The following is a 19,510-nucleotide window of genomic DNA, read 5'->3' on the forward strand; positions in this document are numbered from 1 at the left end:
ACGCTCATATTATATAAACAACTTACTATATTTCTTCCTCAAATGTACACTTTTAGAAAATGACAATCGGTAAATGACAAATGCTGACAGGTCACTCCTGAAACAGAAGCTGGGGTACACATCAGAATCTTAACTCCATCAGGACTGCTGGGGTTTCTGGAGTAATGCCAAACTAAGCTTTCCCACCATCAGGAGACTGGAAGAAGAAGAAGAAAAAAAGAAGAAAATATCACATCTCTTATTGATTTTCAGCTCAGGGATGTAGAGATTTTGAGTTGCTATAGTGCAGGAGTGATTATCTGGGCTCAGTTAAGGTCTATACATATGTTTATACATGTAAAACCATGAATGGTATGAGATGGATACCTTGCTCCAGCCATTAGTCCAGCTGGCATTAGCTTCCTGGATCCATAGAACCTCTTTCCCATGACGCCAGTGAGAGCTCCTGATGTAACTGAAAGGCACCACAAGGAGAAAAAAATTGGGATATAGTGGGGGATGGGATAAAGTGTGCATTATAACCACAGCTTTTTACCTATATTATGCCCACAAAATACAGAATAGTTTTAGTCTACCAACCAAGGGACACCCAAATATTATTGGGGTCATTGGAGATCTGGTAGGCACCAAGTCCTGCTAGGCCCCCGAAGAGAGCACCAGCAGCCAGGGAGGGGACACTGCCTGAAAGAAAAAACACACACCTGATGCCCACAGGACTGAAGAACAGACATAGAGTGGGAGTAAAATATTTTAGTTTTTTAGTATATTAAAGTAAGGGTAAAACATGTATACTGAGACCAAAAATTAAGGTCAGTGCATAAGACTGGGAATCCTGAAGATGTAGCTGTAAACATCAGAGATGGAAAAAAAGAGTACTTTTTAAAGAATTTAGGGACCTTAAAAGTCTACCTTCACACCTTTTTCATATGCAAATACATAATAATAGAACACACACCTGCTTTCACATAACCAATGACTCCCCCGGATGCGATGAGGGCTGCGTATCCATATCCTACCCAGTCTACAGACATGTTAGACACCTGCAAGGGTCACAGCGTGAGTGAGCAAACAGAAATGCGTACAGTTGCTAACTATTCAAAACAGACGACCTCCTGTTGTAAAATAAATATTACTTACAAATGCAAAAATATCTAAAGGACTGCCTGAGTGCTGCAACACAGAGATGTTATAGGAAACTAGCTGAGGCAACAGTAGGTAAAGAAACATGGTAGCGTCCGAGAAAGTTTTCCCGCTGTCGCGCGGCAGCCAACTGTCTGTTTTTAATCATACCTCGCTACATTGTGGCCCCACGGTGTGTCTGGATTATTAGATAAGGCTAGCTGCTGTACAGAGCCTATTAGGACGCGCACCAGGAGCACAAACTAGCATTTCTGTTGTTACAACACACCTTCAGAAGCTTACAGAGTATATACGCCATTATTTGTATAATAATTTGAGCAGTAACCGTCTAAGAGGGTCAAATATGAAAAGTTGAAATGTAAATCTAGCTACATACAACCTTGCTCCGACGGTTTGTCCTCTGTCACAACCAACCGCAACTTGTTCCCCACCGAACACAAATGATTGGTGCACACAACATATGGCGAGATGTCCGATGGGTAATGTAGGCTCTACAGCTTGGGAGGCAGGTGCTGCGTTCATGAGAGACGGAATTTCTGCAAATAATAACAAATCAATATAAACATACAAAGTATGATAGTTTTATTATTATCATTATTATTATTATTATTATTATTATACACTTTATATTATAGTATATATTTGATTTCATATTTTATTACGTTTATTACACATATTGTACACACTACATTCATTATGTATTATGTGTGCCCATGCAGACAGAAATGTAGTAAAAATTCAGAATACATAAATAAAAATGATGATGATGATGATTATTATTATTATTATTATTATTATTAATAATAATAATAATAATAATAATAATAATAATAATAGTAGTAGTAGTAGTAGTAGTAGTAGTATAATAGTATATTAATAATTAATAGTATTACTTTTCATGACAAAAATGTTGGCATAATCATTCTGTTTTTGTAGCATATAATTTGACACTTTAACACTGATGTGAATTAGACATGGATTGTTTCTGTACAGTAAGAGTGAAACAAACTTACAAAACACCATCCTACTCATTTCTGCTTACTAATGGCATAACCGTGACATTACAATATAGGCTCAAAGTACTGAGAGCTTTCTCTCATCAACTTAAGGTCCTTTGATGAACCTCACAATGGAATGGAAACGGTTTTTTATTTTTACGACCACAAGATGGCACCACAGGATTAGATTCAGCTGCATGTTAAACCCAGTCTATGATTAAACCACACTCCAACATCCTCGTGCTTTAACTGGACAAGTTTTTATTTATTATATATAGCTTTAAATTCAGCTAAAATGTCTTCACATGGACAGGACACTAAAAATCACCTTTCACTGCAATATAATGTGCGTTTTCAGTCTTGGAGCCCTGTTGGGTGATTACCGTGAAAATGTCAGTTTTAGTCCTTGGAAGTGTGATTAAAGTTTAAGAAGAAAGACAGGTGGATAAAGGTCAAAAAGAGGGCTTTACAAAGCGCAATGAATGTCGTCTATTTCAAGTTTTTTTTTGTTTTTTTGCCCCAAGTACGAAACTGAAAATAAAGCTGACATTTGGCTGAATTTCGACTCGTGGCCACATTTTATATTTCACTCATTTGCACGTGTTCCTTTTGACCACCTGCTTTTTTTTGACTGGCATCAGTTTGGCAGTTTCACTTACTGGAATGCTCCCTGCACACACATTCTCATTTGGTTTCAATTACCTGCAATATTGTGTTAAATCCACGGGCGGCGCGTCCTCGCTCTCCATACGGAAGCAAGGTGGCGCTAGAATACAATTTATCTTCCTTTGAGAAGCTGCGTTTTATACAATGGGCCTGAAACCTTTTCACTCAACAGACACCAATTCCACGATCTCACGGACCTACATGGGACTTCTGTACTGTGAGTGTCGGTGACGGGATATATAGTCTTCAGCAGCCTGGCATGTCCGTCTAGAGCCAAAAATCATCTTTTCTAGGATAATTTTCCAACTTCTGCATAACTTGGGGAGCAGATGAATAAGTCTCATAAGCGATCAATATTTGAAAACAATGAGGCAAGGAGAAGAGGCAATAAAGAGAAAATCTTCCCATGATGTTTCAGATCACAACATTTTTATCAATGACAAGGACGCGTCATTTACGCCTAAATTACGCACGAATGTCTCTCTGCAGTTTGTGATTTTTAAATAAGACACACACACACACACACACACACACACACACACACACAAGCAACACACAATACTAATACCTAATAAACACAGCAAATAAAAATATAATAACAGTGCTAATAATAATAATTACAATAATAATGTCAACAATAATAATAAGTTATTGTAATTTGTGTGATTATGAATGGCTGTCCAAAATGCCCGAGGTGCAGCCGTTGCCGACGCCTATTAAACACAGCTCGCAGTTTGAGGAAGCTGAACGTTGCCGGGGGCCCGGTGCGATGGTGGAAGTGGTTGAAACCAAGCCCTAGACAAACAGGCTGGATATTCAAAAGGGACCCCGCTCTTGTCTGAGAGAGTAACCCACTCTCAGACAGCTCTGCTTTAAAACTTACTCCTCCCTCAGTGCGCAGAGCCCCAAACAATATTTCTGATCCCCCCACACCCCACCCCTACACCTCCCTCTCTTTTGTCCAGTCCTGGAGAGGTCTATATAGCTGCAGGTATTGTGTGTGCAGTTAAAATGTATTCGCCTTTGAAGTAAAACATGAAGGCTTGTTTTAAATATTAACAGCGTAAAAAAAAATCTATAGATTCTATGAGGAATTATGCAATTGCAAAATATAAAAAAACACAAGCATTTATCGGCGAAAATGCAAAGTGAAGTGTAAAAAGTATTTGTGTTTTTTGTAAAAAGTTTGTCCAATATTTTCAGTGCATGCATTAAATATGTTTAATATAACTTCAGATGTGAGCTGTCAGCCAGCGACTTGCACCTCTCTGCGTCATGAACTTAAAAGAGGACAAAAAGAGCTTTTTAGGACTAAACCTTTGACCATTATCACCTATGTGTGCGCACGTGTTGCTCTCCTGTGTGTGTGTGTGTGTGTGTGTTGGTGTGTGTGTGTAAGACAGACAGAGGGAGAGCTCATTCTCTCTTGGCCCCGAGGGGTCTACATAAGTATGTATTAGAAATAAACAGTTGATAAATAAATAATGACCCTCACAATAAGCAGGGTAGCTTTTCTGTGTAGCAGTAATGATGTTGGCAGTTAACCTTCAAGTTTTTAACTTGACACAATTTCATTTGCAGTGGGGATTCATGTTTTCTACCAAGGAAAAAACAGTAGAAGAAGAAAAAGATATGATAACAAACAGACATGATTTTTTTTTATTTTTTACTTTTTTATCTCAGTTGAAGACAAACATATTTCCCTTATAATTAAATAGTTGCTTTGCTTCATGTTCCTTAATTATCTGACAGTTGGAGCACATTCTCTCATATAACAGGTCCCTTTAATTATTTAATTTTTATCATAATTTAATGGGGCTGTAAAAAAGCACATCAGAGGTAGTCAACAATGCACCTTTTTCCACTTTTTATAAACGAAATTAATTTTTGATATAAAATCACCTGATTTAAAGAACTCAATGAAATATGGATTTTAGAGAGTAAAAGCTTAAACTGAACTGCAAATATAACTAATGTTGGATTTTTTTAATAGCAATGACTGTGATTATTATTTTTTAGTCAAATAAGTACAATCAAAAAATTTTTATCACTGTGGTTTAATGTAATTGTCATTAGAGACCAATGCGTGATAGTTTAGGCCTATCCAACACACACACACAAGGTAGTCTCTCCTTACCAGTCCACACCCGGAGCACTGCGCATGCGTCACCAGGTGGCCCCGCACCGTTTTTATGGCCAGGTGAGGCGATTCGAGTCCAGGTAAAAAAAAGTAAAGGTTTACTTTGGGACCGAAGGCTCAATGAGATAGACCCTGCACCGGATCGAACGAGAAACCGCCCAAAGGCAGCAGAAGACAAAGAATGTCAATTATGGGCAAAATGGGAGAATGGCAGGTATGTGCTGCTTACTTTAAGACAAAGACACGGCGGTGGAAATCCATGAAAACTGTCAAAGTGTCGACTTGTTGTAGGATAAGGGTGCACAGGCTCCGCTAAATCTTTTTTTGTAAAGAGAACAGTGCAGTTCTCTTGTGTAGTTTATAGATTTAACCCGTCTTGAGATTTTTAAAAAGAAGTTAGGGGTATTTTATTTTTTTAAAAACTCGCACATATGTAGCCTAACATGTCAAACTGTTCATCTTTTGCTTTGTAAACACAGTGGTGTTGTTATAGCTTGTAACATGTCCGATGTGTGTTTTATCATGAATTAGAAATTGGATAAAAGTGGAGTTTTGACGTAACTCTTATTCTAAAATTCATTTGAAGCAAAATCTTTTCCTCAATGTACTTCGCTTTTAATTTTTTTTTACATGTTGGGTTTTTTTTACTCATAAGTTAAAAAGCATCCCATAATAGACTCTCTATTCAGTCCCGTCTTGTCTGGGCTTTATACTGGAAACCTTGTAAGGTGTGGAGGATTTAAGAGGCGACCTGCTGAAACAAAACACTTTAGTTTCACTCGTAAAGAAAAAAATCAGCAGAACAGACAACCAGAAAAGACACTAACATGCATAGCTGTCAGCCAACTCTCCATTCTCATTAATAACAACTGAAAAGGGTACTCCAGGAAAAAAATGGTAATCCAGGTTTTAAACGAGAAGGGCCAACGCCTTAAAGAGCTGGCGACCTGTCTGCTGACCCACGACCTGCTGAGGTGAAGGCTCGGCCGGCGTCAGGGCAGAGCCAGGCTCACCTATAGCCGCTCATTGAAATGAAACAAGGCCATGTTGTTGTGTTAATTATTTACATTGAAAAAACCCTGGCCCTTACAGGTAGTCAATGGACCTGTAGAGCCCACCTTTTTAACATAACATAACAAAGAATAGCCTCTCAAGGTCTCCACTCTCAATGGGATTAAAATAACAGAAAAAAAATCAAGGTTGGCAACAGAGTGTGTGACAGAGGTGTATTTGCATAGGCATGCTGTTTAAGAAAAGTAATCAATACAGGACTGAAGCAGATAAAAAAAGTTATTTCCCAGCTTCTTTTAGAGCATTTCTGCATCTAGTGTGCGTTCTAGATGCGTAAAATTCTCCAAGAGACCGTCCCAGGTGCATGCAGGTCCCCATGCATGCACATGCCCTCCTCCCCTCCACACACACACCTGACTGCACAGTAGAAATAATAAGCATGTGTAGCGTCTTGCTGCTTTAGTTTTTACCTGTGCGCTGTCCATTGGTGTTGTGCGAGCAGATGGGGGGGAATCAAACGGCTGTTGATATGCTAATGAGGCCCTGTGCCAGTGTTATTACAGAGCTGCTCCAGCCCTTCACTTCCACCATTAGAGGGAGACCTCAGAGCGCAAGACAGACAGCAGCCCACAGCTTCAATAAAAGTAGTTTTTCTGAGCGGGGAGCACAATTCACTGAGTGAAAACAAGACTAAGGCGATACCTATACTCAATATCCACCTCAACAACCCATGAAAATGCTCTGGAAATTAACTGATAACATTAAATATGAAGATTGCGAGGTAAGGGGCTCCTCTTTCATTTGTTTTAATTTAATTTTGCAAAATGGATTATTTTAGGCATGTGTTTTATTTGTTTTCAAATATGTCATGCTTTTGACAGCTGTTAGTGAACACATTGAACTCAACTGCTTTATTAATTTCATACGTTTTTCTTTTTGGGTATTTTATAGAGTAAAATTAGAGATAATAATAACGATAATAATACAATTATTAATAATGAAGACTAAAGAACAAAAACGAGATTATTAGTATTTTGTTTTATTATGGCAATAATATGTGCATTTAAAATATTATTTGCATGGATAAAATTGTAGTGATTTATTTTTAATTCTCATTTTAAAATATTCTAATATTAAATGACACTTGTAAAGATTACAATAATAACTCACCATGCATTTAATTAAAATAAATATTTTGACTGGATGGCAGACATAAGCGCTGACACAGCCTGCTTTATTCATGGACATTTAAATTTCCCTATTTTTTAATTTCTCTGCAATTTGAGCCGTTCGATTTCGCGTGTGTGCCTGTGTTTGTGGAGTGCATACACTGAGAGATTGTTGTTATGGCCATAGACAAAGTTTGGCAGTAATATCAGGGACTTGTTTAGGAGTGGAGAAGCCAGTCGAACGTGTTTTTTTTAGCCGCGTCCCTGGGAGGATACAGGGACGGCCGGGAGTAGGAAAACAAAAGCATGGGCACCTTCGCGTTTATTTTAATTTACAGACCATGTTTTCCAAATGGTGTAAATGCAAAGCTATAAAATTTGCAATCGAAATCCGGCCACAGCCTGGTGTTTCGTAATTTAAAAATGTGTGATTAAGCAGGAAGGGGAGTGGAGATCTTTTTTCAAGCCGCGCGTAAAAGTTGTTTAGAGCGCCGGATCCGAGCGGCCCTGTCACACACTTTGGGAATTTATTTTTCTCGTCTTTCCGGGTCAAAGTTAAAAGTTGGCCGGTGTGACTCTGGGGTTTGGAGTCGAGAAAGGAGCCGGTGGATTAATTCGAGCCATGGATGGCAGCTCGCTGCCGGAGTCTGAGGTGGAAAACAAAGGGACGAGCGCTAGAAACGAGCCGGTCGGAATGCCCAGAACGTCGTCTGCTGGATTTTCACCCAGTTCAGAGGTGCACGTTGTTTTTCCTTCCATTGCTTCTCCTTCCCCTGTCTGTGGTCCACCTCCCTCCATTCCTATGTCTTTCTTTCACTTTTGCGCTTTGGCCCTGGGACCCTTTTAAAATGCCCCCCCTCCTCCCTCTCTCTCTGATTCGTCAGACGAGAGTGAATGTCCCTCTTTTTGTCTCTCTCTCTCTCCACTCCCTCCACAGTCTCTCACTCCCTCTTTCTCTCTCACTCCCTCTCTCTCTCCCCATCTCTGATTAGATATACTGATTCCTCCTTTCAATGGACGTCATTTAAGCGCAGACTCCTGCCTTGAGTTGCGTCCTCCGCTTCACGCCCGATTTCCGACCATTCTTTCCTTATTATTAAGTATTCCTGTAATATTAATAGTCATGAACGCGTTCTATTAGGAGTCCAAGAGGGAGACGAAGAAGCGGCTCTTTTTTTTTGCTAATATGAGCTCAAGCGAAGGGACGGCAGCACTGTGATAGAAGCCAAGGAGAGCAGGGAGAAAAGAGGCTTTACCAAGAGAAACTTTTCACCCCGAATCCGCCAGCACCGCCGAATATCTGCATTTTTTTCTTAGACGCACATGAAGGGCAGCGGGGATCTAAACATTTATTTCTGATGGATTATCGTCCTGCTTCTGTGGCACATATCTGATCGCCGGGGCCATCGTGATCTTTCAGGAGAGAAGAGTCTTTTTCGGGGGCTTATTTTTTGTTTTGTTTTTGCTGGTTAATTCCCTTTGCTCGCCCCCCTCCTCCCCAAAAACACTCAAAGTGTTTTTTTGTGAACTGATTATTCTCTAAGTGGCACCAAAAAATCCTTACTATGTTAGTGCACAGTTTTTCCGCGATGGTAAGTTGCTGAAGCCTCACCGTGTCAGATACTTGGAAATTGTTTGCATTTGGTCATAATATTTCTTTTATAATGTTTTGTGAAGTTTGCATGCGTAAAAACTGTGGGACACCTTTGGAGAAGTGATTAAATAATACAAGGCTCTTTTATTTATTTGAGGCCATTTTACACCTCCGGAATTTCGATGTTTTATTTGATTCTTGACTGTTTATTACCATTACATTTTATTTCTAAAACTTTGCGCACAAATGTGTGAAAAGCTTGTCTTTATTGTTTGCTTGGAGTCAGGGCAAATGATTTAAATCCACACTTGGTGTAATTTCTGTCATCCACTCAGGCCATATGTGAGAATGCCCCAGCATAAGCCCGCAGAGCATTCTACAGTTAAAACAAAGAGGGGGAATGCGATCATTTATGCTTGTGCGTTACTAAAATGTATTACGGCTAAAACACACTTTTCTCTCTGTGTCCCCCTGCCAGGACCGTCACGATGGCACCAGCAACGGGACAGCCAGGCTACCTCAGCTGGGCGGCGTGGGCCAGAGTCCCTACACGAGCGCCCCTCCGCTCTCCCACACGCCGAACTCGGACTTCCAGCCCCCGTACTTCCCCCCGCCCTACCAGCCCATCTACCCGCAGTCTCAGGACCCTTACTCGCACGTCAACGACCCGTACTCCCTCAACTCTCTGCACGCCCAGCCGCAGCCGCAGCACCCGGGCTGGCCGGGCCAGAGGCAGGGTCAGGAGAGCGGCCTGCTGCACCAGCACCGCAGCCTGCCCCACCAGCTGTGCCGGGAGTACCGCAGGGAAGTGCTCCTACCGTCCGGCCACGGCATCGATACGGGACTGTCGGATTCTATCCCTATCCATGGAATACCTCACTCTTTAGACGATGTCCAGGTGAGGCTGCTTTTACCTGCTTCCTCTGTTTGTGGGCTGTTAAAAATTAAATCAAACACTGTCTGTTAATATAGGGGCAGTTGGTTATCACCATCCCTAAATTTTGAATTAATCTAATAATTAAAAATAACAACCGTAATTGGGTTATTTTTTATTCTAAAATAATTGTTATTATTTATCAAAGCACCCCGGCTTCTATAATTACTATTAAAGTAAATACTATAAGGGTAATGTGTTTTTATTATTACCATTATTTAATAAATATTATAAAATTGATACGCAATAAAATAGTAGACTATCTTAATGGAGCCATTTTTTTACTGCTTGAAAAAATATATTTTTATTTCCAGTTATTTAGAAAATTATTTTTAATAAATCAGCACAACTTTGCAGCATTATTTCCGTTTGTAAATATATACTTTAAAAACACAATATTTAAAAAACAACAACATATAAATTCGATGCAGTTTGTTCAATATTATCACTTAAATATAGTTTAATAAAAAATATATATTTTTAAATGCGCAGGTATTTCCACACGTCCTCTGACTTTATTTGATCATTTTTTATTATTATTCATTTTCTCTCCTTTCTCCGTGAACAATAACATTATAATACACTGCATGCACTCTTAACAGGATAATTGAGTATATGGCTACGATGACTAAAGATGCATGATATATGAGCGCTAAAATGTTCAAAAGCCTCCAGTTTTATTTAGAGGATTCCTCCCAGTTTTTAATCAGAAACAAACACCAATAATCCTCTAATTAGTTCATAGGCCTTTAATAGGCTGCGCTGCCGTAATTACTATCCAATCTAGATTAGAAGTTTCCTTGTGAGTAGAGCCAATATGAGGGCGAAATTAGGTCAGGATTATGGGGCGACACAGCTTCGTTATTTAAGTCTGAGTTTGTCATCTAGTGTAGCGCGTGCATCAGTGTAACCCGCTGCAAACACACATGGACAATAATAACAGGTATGGGCCTCGAGAGCCTCCATGTTGGCTGATTGTGGCCGCTAATTGTGTCATGCTTTGTTCGTGCACAGCATCCTGAGTTGCGTTCACTTACACTCTGATATTTTCTTGCCTTTGTGCTAAAATTCTCCTCTTTTTTGCATTTGTGTCATAGTCTGTTGACGATCAAGGAATTCACATTCCCGACCAGACTGTAATTAAAAAAGGTAAGCAATTTCCTCCGAGATATCATGCATGTTTCTGCAAGCTGCACACACACACACACACACACACACACACACACACACACACACACACACACACACACCATTCTGCTCGAGAGAACTCGATGCAATGCGGTAATGCCTGACTGATCCTAATACGCAGTAGCCTATTTTTCATTACATGGTTTCCAAGTGCATCAAACTGGCTGCACCTTTTTTTTTTCCTTTCTCCTCGCTGATGGAATTTACTGTCAGCGTTTCAGAGCAGCGGGGAGATGAGTGGAGCTGGTGGGCTTTGTAGGGCCCGTGGTATTGATGGTCAAAGATACAGGCCTATAGACGATCATGGCACTTCTAGCTGCAATCACATTGCATGGTCACATTTAAAATGGAAGTTGGTAACCCAAGGCCTGTGTAGGATGATACCCAAAATTCGGCTTGGAGAAAAACATTATAATATTATTTATTTGATTGATATTATTAATGCTAGACCATGAGGAGGCCAGGTTTTAAGGCGTTTTGTCAGGTCAAATTAGAGCTCACTAGATGAGATATGGGGCGGTTTTTCCTTTCTTTCTTTTTCTGTCTTTTTCCCAATCTCTCTATTTTGAGTCTGTCTATCTGCGCATCAACATGATAATTGGCTTCTTATATTAGTAATCTCAAGAGTTCGTTTAACTCCTATTGTCTCTATTAGGCTCCCCTGAGCCATTAATGTCACAAGTGATCTATCCAAAGGCGCACAGTCCCCTTTGTCTCCGGTTACTGCACACCAAAACGGTGTAAAGCCCAGTAGTGCACCACCACCCCCCACTCCCCGGTTTTGAAATCACACACGGGCGATTTTGCTGGATACCGAGGATATGTCAAAATAGGTAGACTTAACCAAAGCTCTCGGTTAGTGTGGCTGCTTTGTGCACAGTCGATACATGCGTAAAAATACAATGTATGAGCGCGCAGATCCTGGAGATCCCCTGCTCAGATCTCCACAGAAATGTTTTTAGATAATAGAAACATTCACAAATTTGCAGAATGTTGCCTAATAATTCTTATTTCCAATGCACACACACAAACACACACACACACACACACACACACACACACACACACACACACACACACATATTTTTATTATTATTGTTATTACTATTATGTAGCCTATCATTGCCATGTATAGGCCTCTATTAGTCGCTTTTCTCTGCATGTCCTTGTTGCTCAAAGTGTACACATGTGGTGCTAAACTCTAAATCCGGGGCCTAAATCCCCCCTTCTCATTTAGTTAAGGCTCTGCATTGCATGAAATTCACTGAGCACGGTCTCTCTCTCTCCCTCTCTCTCCACCTCCTCCCCACTTCTCTCCATCCCACCATCCCTCTCTCTCTCCCTCCCTTGCTAGGTCCAGTGTCTTTATCCAAGAACAACAACATCCCCTCCATCCCCGTAAATAAGGACGGTCTTTTCGGAGGTGTGGTAAACCCCAACGAGGTGTTCTGCTCGGTTCCGGGTCGCCTGTCCCTCCTCAGTTCAACATCAAAGTACAAGGTCACGGTGGCGGAGGTGCAGAGACGCCTCTCGCCGCCCGAATGCCTCAACGCCTCTCTGCTGGGCGGGGTGCTGAGGAGGTGAGTTCAGATATTTCTCCCTCTCTCTTTCTGTACCTGTTTGTGTCTGCGTGCGTGTGTATGAACTCTCTCTCTCTCTCTCTCTCTCTCTCTCTCTCTCTCTCTCTCTCTCTCTCTCTCTCTCTCTCTCTTTCACTCTAGTCCAATCCATTCTCTCTGTGAGTGAGCGTGCCCCTCTCTCTCTCTCTCTCTCTCTCTCTCTCTCTCTCTCTCTCTCTCTCTCTCTTTCTCTCTCTCTCTCCTCTGTACCAAGAATAATTAAAATCGACCAACCATGACACCTAGCTCCTGCATTTAAAGCAGGAGGGGTCTGTTAAATTCCATATTAACTTCCCAAGCGCACTGGATCTCTCTCTCTCTCTCTCTCTCTCTCTCTCTCTCTCTCTCTCTCTCTCTCTCTCTCTCACACACACACACACACACACTCTCTCTCTCTCTCTCTCCTCTCTCTCTCTCTCTCAAATTAATGTAGGCCTAGTCTGTTTCAACTCCAGCTCTATAGGCCCAGTGAAGGCATTACACATGAAAACATTGGTCTCCAGTGCACTGTCTACTGAAGTGCTGCAGACACGCAGCCAGTAATAGTACTGCCTATTAAGTAGGGCTTTATTTATTCATTTTGTACAGTATTTGTCTGCTGGTGAAAAAGGCTGGGCTCTTTTTTTTTTTTAACTATTATTTATTGCTTGTATGGGGGGTGTAATGGAGGGTAAAGCCAGCCAAATTCACCTTATAATTAGTGGAAAAAGAGCTGAACTGATATAAATATCAGAGTATGAGAAAACCCCAAAGTAACAGGACATGATTATTAAAAATATTTCACAGAGCACAGGTGACTTTTTGTACCTCAATGCATTTCACTGTTACATAGTTTATATATATATTTCAATTTCTGCTCTGCAGGGCCAAGTCTAAGAATGGAGGAAGATCCTTAAGGGAGAAGCTGGATAAAATCGGCTTGAATTTACCTGCAGGCAGACGCAAAGCAGCCAACGTCACCTTGCTGACGTCACTAGTTGAAGGTAAGCCTGGTGCCCGTAAATCACGTTCCCACTCTTGTTGCTCCCGCGATATCAGGTGCTTCCAAACTGGGATTTTTTCTCTCTCCCCCTCTCCCTCACTCTCTCCCTCTCTCTCTCTTTCTCTCACTCTTTCTTTCTCTGTGTTGGAAATCAGCATATGCGCTCATCCGTGTAATGTGGACCGACTTTGCCTCGCAAGTAATAAAGCATGAAGGATGTGTGTGTGTGTGTGTGTGTGTGTGTGTGTGTGCGAGGAGGAGAGAATGGGTTGCTGGTAATTCTAGTGGCTTTGCAGCGTTGGCCTTCGCTTTCAGGAGCACACTTGCAGGTCCACGGCTGGCCTAGTTTATACACTGGATGAATTTGTGTTGAAGTCCAGTTAATTATTGAGTGCTGCTTGTTTATTGGGCACCGCTGAGCTGCTTCACCTCATGGATGAGAAGTCGATTGATTTATTAACCCTGCATTGTTTCAATCATTCATACAGCCAGGGTATGGCTTATTTTTTAATTCTTACATTAATAGCTTCCCATGCTTTGGAATATTTTTGCTGCATGCAAATGGCATGACCTATTGGGAGCTATATGTTTTGGGCCTATTAAAGAATAAATTAGGCAATTATGGCGCGCTGAAAAAGATGCCTTTTTAGGCGACTGGATAAATCCATTCTGCTTATTATTCAGTGCAGTGGTATTTGGTGTGCTGTGGGTTTCCAAAGGTGAAAGCCTGCGATGGTTCATTGGTCCCTGTTAATCATTATTGCAGAAGAAGGGGCCGAATGCAATGCTCATTGTGCTCGGTAGAAATGTGCTGCTTGTATTGTAATGAGCCTGGAGAAATGTATGATTGTGGGTAATAAGGGGGTGGTGGCACGTGGAGGCAGAGGGTGGTTATTTAGTGAAGGGGACACTGCAGAAGTGCTGTCATTGTTTATGATCCGCTCCATTTTTATGGAAACGAGTTTACTGGACTTGAGCTTTGATGCTAATTGGCGCATGCGTTCTTCCGGAGTAGGAAGCTTATGGGCAGGAAGCCCCGCAGTAAAAACTCAACTGCTTCAGGAAATTAAAACCAAAGACTTGGAAAAAAAATATCAACCAACAAGAGAAGCGAGCTGAGACTCGGACGGAATGAAACCTGTAATTCTCATAGAAAGACAAAGTGAGATTTAGGTATAGCCCTTTAAAATTGCTTCCCCATGCCTGTGTGATCTGCTGGACTTTCAATAATGTGCAGGCATTGGTAATCAATGACATGGTGTTAAGCATGACGCTCCGTCTATATTTCATATCCACTTATTGTTTCTGCTCCATATTTAACCGTTCTCACGGTATGGAGTGTATTGACAGCTCGCAGGGCTATTATTACTATTATTATTCCTATTATTGTTGTCATCATTAGTGTTGCTGTGAAGGCACAGGTGCTGCTGACATCAGATTCATCATGTAACCATATTTAATAAGCAAACACATTTCTTTTTTTTCCTCTCCCAGGCGAAGCGGTACATCTTGCCAGGGATTTTGGTTATGTATGCGAGACCGAGTTTCCAGCCAAGGCAGTAGCTGAATATGTAAACCGTCAGCATTCCGACCCAAACGAACAAGTCCAAAGAAAAAACATGCTATTGGCCACAAAGTAAGTGCTATCATCACATTTCACTGTGTCACACCAAATGCATCCCAGTCTGTGCCACTGTGTGTGTGTATGTGTGTGTGTGTGTGTGTGTGTGTGTGTGTGTGTGTGTGTGTGTGTGTGTTTATTTTACACGTGCACACACAGATAACACACACATTTCCCCCCAACATTTCTCATCATCATTTATCGTGTTTTTGAATAAATAAAAAAATGATACACAATGTAAAAATGTAATCATGATAAAATACGGTGTCATTTTTGCTCTATGGCAATATCAGCCCACTATTAGCTAACATAACAATACTTTTTTATTCATTTTATTTTTATTTTTATTTTTTATTTTTTACAAATGCTACTGGACATGTCGGCTCATTATAGATTTCATTCACACACTCCTTTTCTTATTATTTACACATGTGGTTCAATAGCCTATAATAAAAGTATAGTGCAGTTTAAATGCACTGCTGTAGTTGGCTGGGGCAGTTTTTAGTTACCGTTGTTGTTTTTGTTTTGATTTTTGTTTTTACTGTGCATTAACTGAAACATAGGGATTGCTTAAATGGCCTTCATTTAATATTGATGATGGCCCGCTCTAATCAAAACGCAGTAACCGCTTATTACACTGTTATTAATATACCAACACCATGAAATGGAGAGTGAGCCCGGCGTCCATTCACTTTCTAATGATAGAATACAATTTCTATAAATAACATCTGCATATGAGAAAGATGTACGTTGCATAAAGATTAAATATTTTTGAGGGAATAAAATCATTATAATTATACTTTTTTATTAATTTTTAATAAATATGTATATCTTTGTATGGGTTGGTGTTTATTATTGGAAGTTAAGTATAAGTTTACATTGGAAAAATAATTTCGTTTTGGATTTTCTCGTATTCCTCATTAAAGTATATCCTGCCAGTGAGCTCAGAGATACATTTCCACTTGTGTGTAAAGCTTCAGGTTATTTTCAAGTGTTAATTTCGCAAAACAAAGCAGAATAAGAAACAAGTTCAGTCTAATAAATGCCACAAAAAACATCAACAACCATAATTGATATAAGTTGATTTTTAGAAACTTCAGTGGCTGCTCACTTTTGATTTAATCACATTTAGAGTGTACACCCTGCACCTCTGCAGGCTGTCTTTGCACTATTTATTTATTGTTGCATGTATGAATTTGCATGTTGTGTCTCGGTCATTATTAATACGCGGTCTCTCTTTGTTTTAGGCAAGTCTGCAAAGAGTTCACAGACCTGCTGTCCCAGGACCGCTCGCCGCTTGGAAACTCACGGCCGCAGCCCATCCTCGAACCGGGAATCCAGAGCTGTTTGACCCACTTCAGTCTAATCTCGCACGGTTTCGGGACCCCGGCGCTGTGCGCAGCAGTCACAGCCCTGCAGAACTATCTGACCGAGGCTATCAAAGCCATGGACAAAATGTACCTCAACAACAACCCCAACAGTCACTCAGATAACGGCACTAAAGGCGGAGACAAAGACGAGAAGCACAGAAAGTGATGTTTCCATCCCACCTTTCACCGAGGGGGGCCAAACCCCAGGGCCCCTTCTTCTTCTACTTCTTCTTCTTCTACACTCCTTCGCCTCGCCCCGGCCCCCCACCCATCCAATATAAATATTATAAATACCTTATAAATACTATTGATAAAGTAAAACTTCCAGATCTTGCGCGTTTTTTTGTTTTTTCTTTTTGTTTTTACATCCCACTTTGGATTCACGGGGGGAAAACGACGCAAGACTTCCAACACCTGAACCATATGAAATGTTATTTCAAAAACAAAAAAAAGAAAAGAAAAGAAAAAAAGAAGCTGCGGAGGAACAGCTCCAGGGCGAGGAAAAAGGTGTATTGCCTCAGCCAGAGGACTTTTTATGTACTCCCCTTATTTTTTATGAGCTGCAACGAATGGACTGAAATTCAGCACCCCTCTATATCTCAATTTTACGATTGTGACAAAAACCGAAGCTAAAAGAGGATGAATTCTTATCAGTATTGTGAATAATAAACTTGAAAAACAAAGAGAAATTCCACAGAGCTCCATGTCATGACTTCAGTTGTAGACTCTCTCTCTCTCCAAGCGACCAACTTGAACTTTTTGAATTTCAACACGATTCACGGTTATATAAGGGAATCAGTGTTCATGTATGTATATATTTATTTATGTGTAATTTAATGGGAATTGTAAATATGGTGCGTCTGTTGAAACTTCTTTTTTTTATTTATCTGGTGCCTCCTGTTTTAGTGGGTTTGAATATTCGGTTAGTTCTTCATGTGATTTTATGGTTCTTAGAAAAAACAGAAGTTTGGGGTATTTTTTATTTCTCTGGGATATTTCAATTCAGCCCTCTTGTAGCATGTTGAGGCGACATTGAAGCAAGTGAACAAATTGAATAGAAATAAACTTCCATTTCTCTCTCTATATATCATCCTTATTCAGTTTTTTATTTGAGACAGAGCATAGGTGACACCCTGAGGTTTTTTTTTGTTGTTTCTATTTTTGTTTTTATACAAGCTTTTATGTGTTGTGCCAATCAGAATCACCTCTTGTTCTCTCCTTGAAGCACCATAAAAGCAATAAATGGAATATTGTCTTTTTTTTAAATGTTGGAAAGACATTCAAAAAAACTTTTTTTTGGGACCACCTGATATCTTGTTATGTCCGATAATGTCCAAAATTGGAGGCGGTTTTAGCTGTATTGTATAGACATGTGCTGGCAATAGTTCCCATGCCTGTCAATGTATTATAGTCCTTTGTTGCCCAGAAAAAAAATAAATATTTGATACGCTTCATCTCGATTTTTATTCATATCTTTTAATTTTTTATTCACTGCTTGATACGCCCGGGTGTTTTTTTTTCTTTCTCTTATTTTTTTTTGTCTTAGTATTTTTTTTTCCATTCTGAACGGCTACAGTAATTGAGTTTAAGTCTCCCCTGACGATTGCTCCCTGCAATAAGCAGCTGAACTCATTGTTTCCCTCAAGTATAATAAAAAAAAAATCTTTCTTTAAACTCCCTAGTTCAGAGCACAGGATCTTATGCAGGCCAAATGGCTCACAACAATGGATAGAATCGCGTTTGAAGTGTGCAGCGCCACCCCTCCAGCTAAAACCCTCTGAGATGTATACAGGCCTGGTGTGCAGTGTTTGGTTGTTATAGGCTATATTTGGCCCCCCAGTTTATTCAAGACATGCATCAAATATTTGTTATGTTGTTTGCCTCTCAGTGTAATCAATGAACAATCAGCGCACAGTATGCTGTTGTTGTTTGTAATATAATCATAATACTTTCATAACGAATCTCCATCTCTAACTGGCATTTTGTCTCGTTTCGTTGTGTCTGGCTGACTGAGCCTATCACGCAGGCTGTAATAGCAAAATCTGATGCTGGCCCTTTGCTTTATTTTGCGTGCAGAGCTTGCAGAGAGCAGGACCCGTTGCATAACATTTGAGTTTGATTGTATATTGATGGCGTGGCACCTATAGCTCGAAATCAATCTCGTCTGGAGCATGAATCAGTCTGGTGATATATGCATCTTGGTATTGTTTCTTGCTTTCCCTATTTCACTGTCTGGTAACCATGCAGTTTAAAATATTGTAACACTGGGAGAGCACCCCCACCTCTTCGTTTCCCTTTTCTCCAATCTCCTCAGTAGCCATATTTATTATCTGCATGATTTTCGGGCCCCTTGGTTTAATTCTGAGGCATTTTTTTTGTTTTCCAGGAGGGTGAATGAAGCCTAACTGTACATGTCCTTGGCATAATTGCGATGCACAGTGCTGGAGCAGGTGAAGCGAGGCATTGTCTGTCAGGCCCTGTTTTTGTTGGCTCAGTCTTCAGATTGTGTGTGGGATCCTGTCCTCAGGCACAATAGCTCACTCATAAAGGGGAGAGACTACCCGGCTGCTCCTGCTATGGTGGATGTGTGTGTGTGTGTTCGTGTGTGTGTGTGTGTGCGTGCGTGTGTGTGTGTGTGTGTGTGTGTGAGGAGGGGGGGGGGGGGTGAATAGCATAAATAGTCACTTTAAGGGAAAACAATCGTATTAAAACTGCATTCATTGGTATTAGCGAGAAAAGGAAGCCCCTTCACGTGTGTCATTAATGTTATTTAATAAATTTATCAGGAATGAAAACGGGTTTTGGAGGGGTGAAACGAACGCATTAGAAATATCTGTGACAATGGTGGATATTTGTGCGTATTATTAGCCTGAGATGAGGAGGGATCGCATGGGCCTGTAATTGTCTGCGTAATGGAATTGGAGTGTTAAAGAAACTCCAAATCCCATTGTGTGCGTTTGTTTACACTGATACTAGCCTATAATTTGCATACCTTTTTTAATACAAAATTGTAATGTTACCCTAATTTGATCTTAAACAGGTAGAGCTAGTTTCTCATAATGCCTCACAGCGAAAGTC

The 19,510-nt window shown here is 40.4% G+C and overlaps 2 protein-coding genes across 5 annotated transcripts; one reads left to right on the top strand and one right to left on the bottom strand.

Annotated features, from left to right (window-relative positions):
• Positions 1–7: 7 nt before the first annotated feature.
• On the bottom strand, positions 8–1,588 carry tmem14ca (transmembrane protein 14Ca). Of its 3 annotated transcripts, none has more exons than XM_059327228.1 (5): positions 1,520–1,588; positions 956–1,040; positions 580–681; positions 367–454; positions 8–196 (listed from the first exon to the last, which is right to left on the bottom strand). In XM_059327228.1, exons 2-5 carry the CDS (start codon positions 1,029–1,031, stop codon positions 139–141), a joined length of 324 nt encoding a protein of 107 aa, XP_059183211.1. In that variant the 5' UTR covers positions 1,032–1,040; positions 1,520–1,588; the 3' UTR covers positions 8–138. The 3 variants fall into 3 exon arrangements, with proteins under 3 accessions (XP_059183211.1, XP_059183210.1, XP_059183209.1); XM_059327227.1 differs by lacking the exon at positions 1,520–1,588 and adding an exon at positions 1,409–1,453; XM_059327226.1 differs by lacking the exon at positions 1,520–1,588 and adding an exon at positions 1,138–1,387.
• A 6,449-nt stretch (positions 1,589–8,037) lies between these two features.
• tfap2a (transcription factor AP-2 alpha) lies at positions 8,038–17,849 on the top strand. Of its 2 annotated transcripts, none has more exons than XM_059327456.1 (7): positions 8,038–8,716; positions 9,197–9,616; positions 10,750–10,801; positions 12,195–12,420; positions 13,324–13,442; positions 14,936–15,077; positions 16,310–17,849. In XM_059327456.1, exons 1-7 carry the CDS (start codon positions 8,690–8,692, stop codon positions 16,596–16,598), a joined length of 1,275 nt encoding a protein of 424 aa, XP_059183439.1. In that variant the 5' UTR covers positions 8,038–8,689; the 3' UTR covers positions 16,599–17,849. The 2 variants fall into 2 exon arrangements, with proteins under 2 accessions (XP_059183439.1, XP_059183440.1); XM_059327457.1 differs by having other exon boundaries at positions 8,040–8,716; positions 12,201–12,420.
• Positions 17,850–19,510: the final 1,661 nt, after the last annotated feature.

The sequence above is a fragment of the Centropristis striata genome, chromosome 23 (assembly GCF_030273125.1).
Source record: "Centropristis striata isolate RG_2023a ecotype Rhode Island chromosome 23, C.striata_1.0, whole genome shotgun sequence".
Taxonomy (NCBI): domain Eukaryota; kingdom Metazoa; phylum Chordata; class Actinopteri; order Perciformes; family Serranidae; genus Centropristis; species Centropristis striata.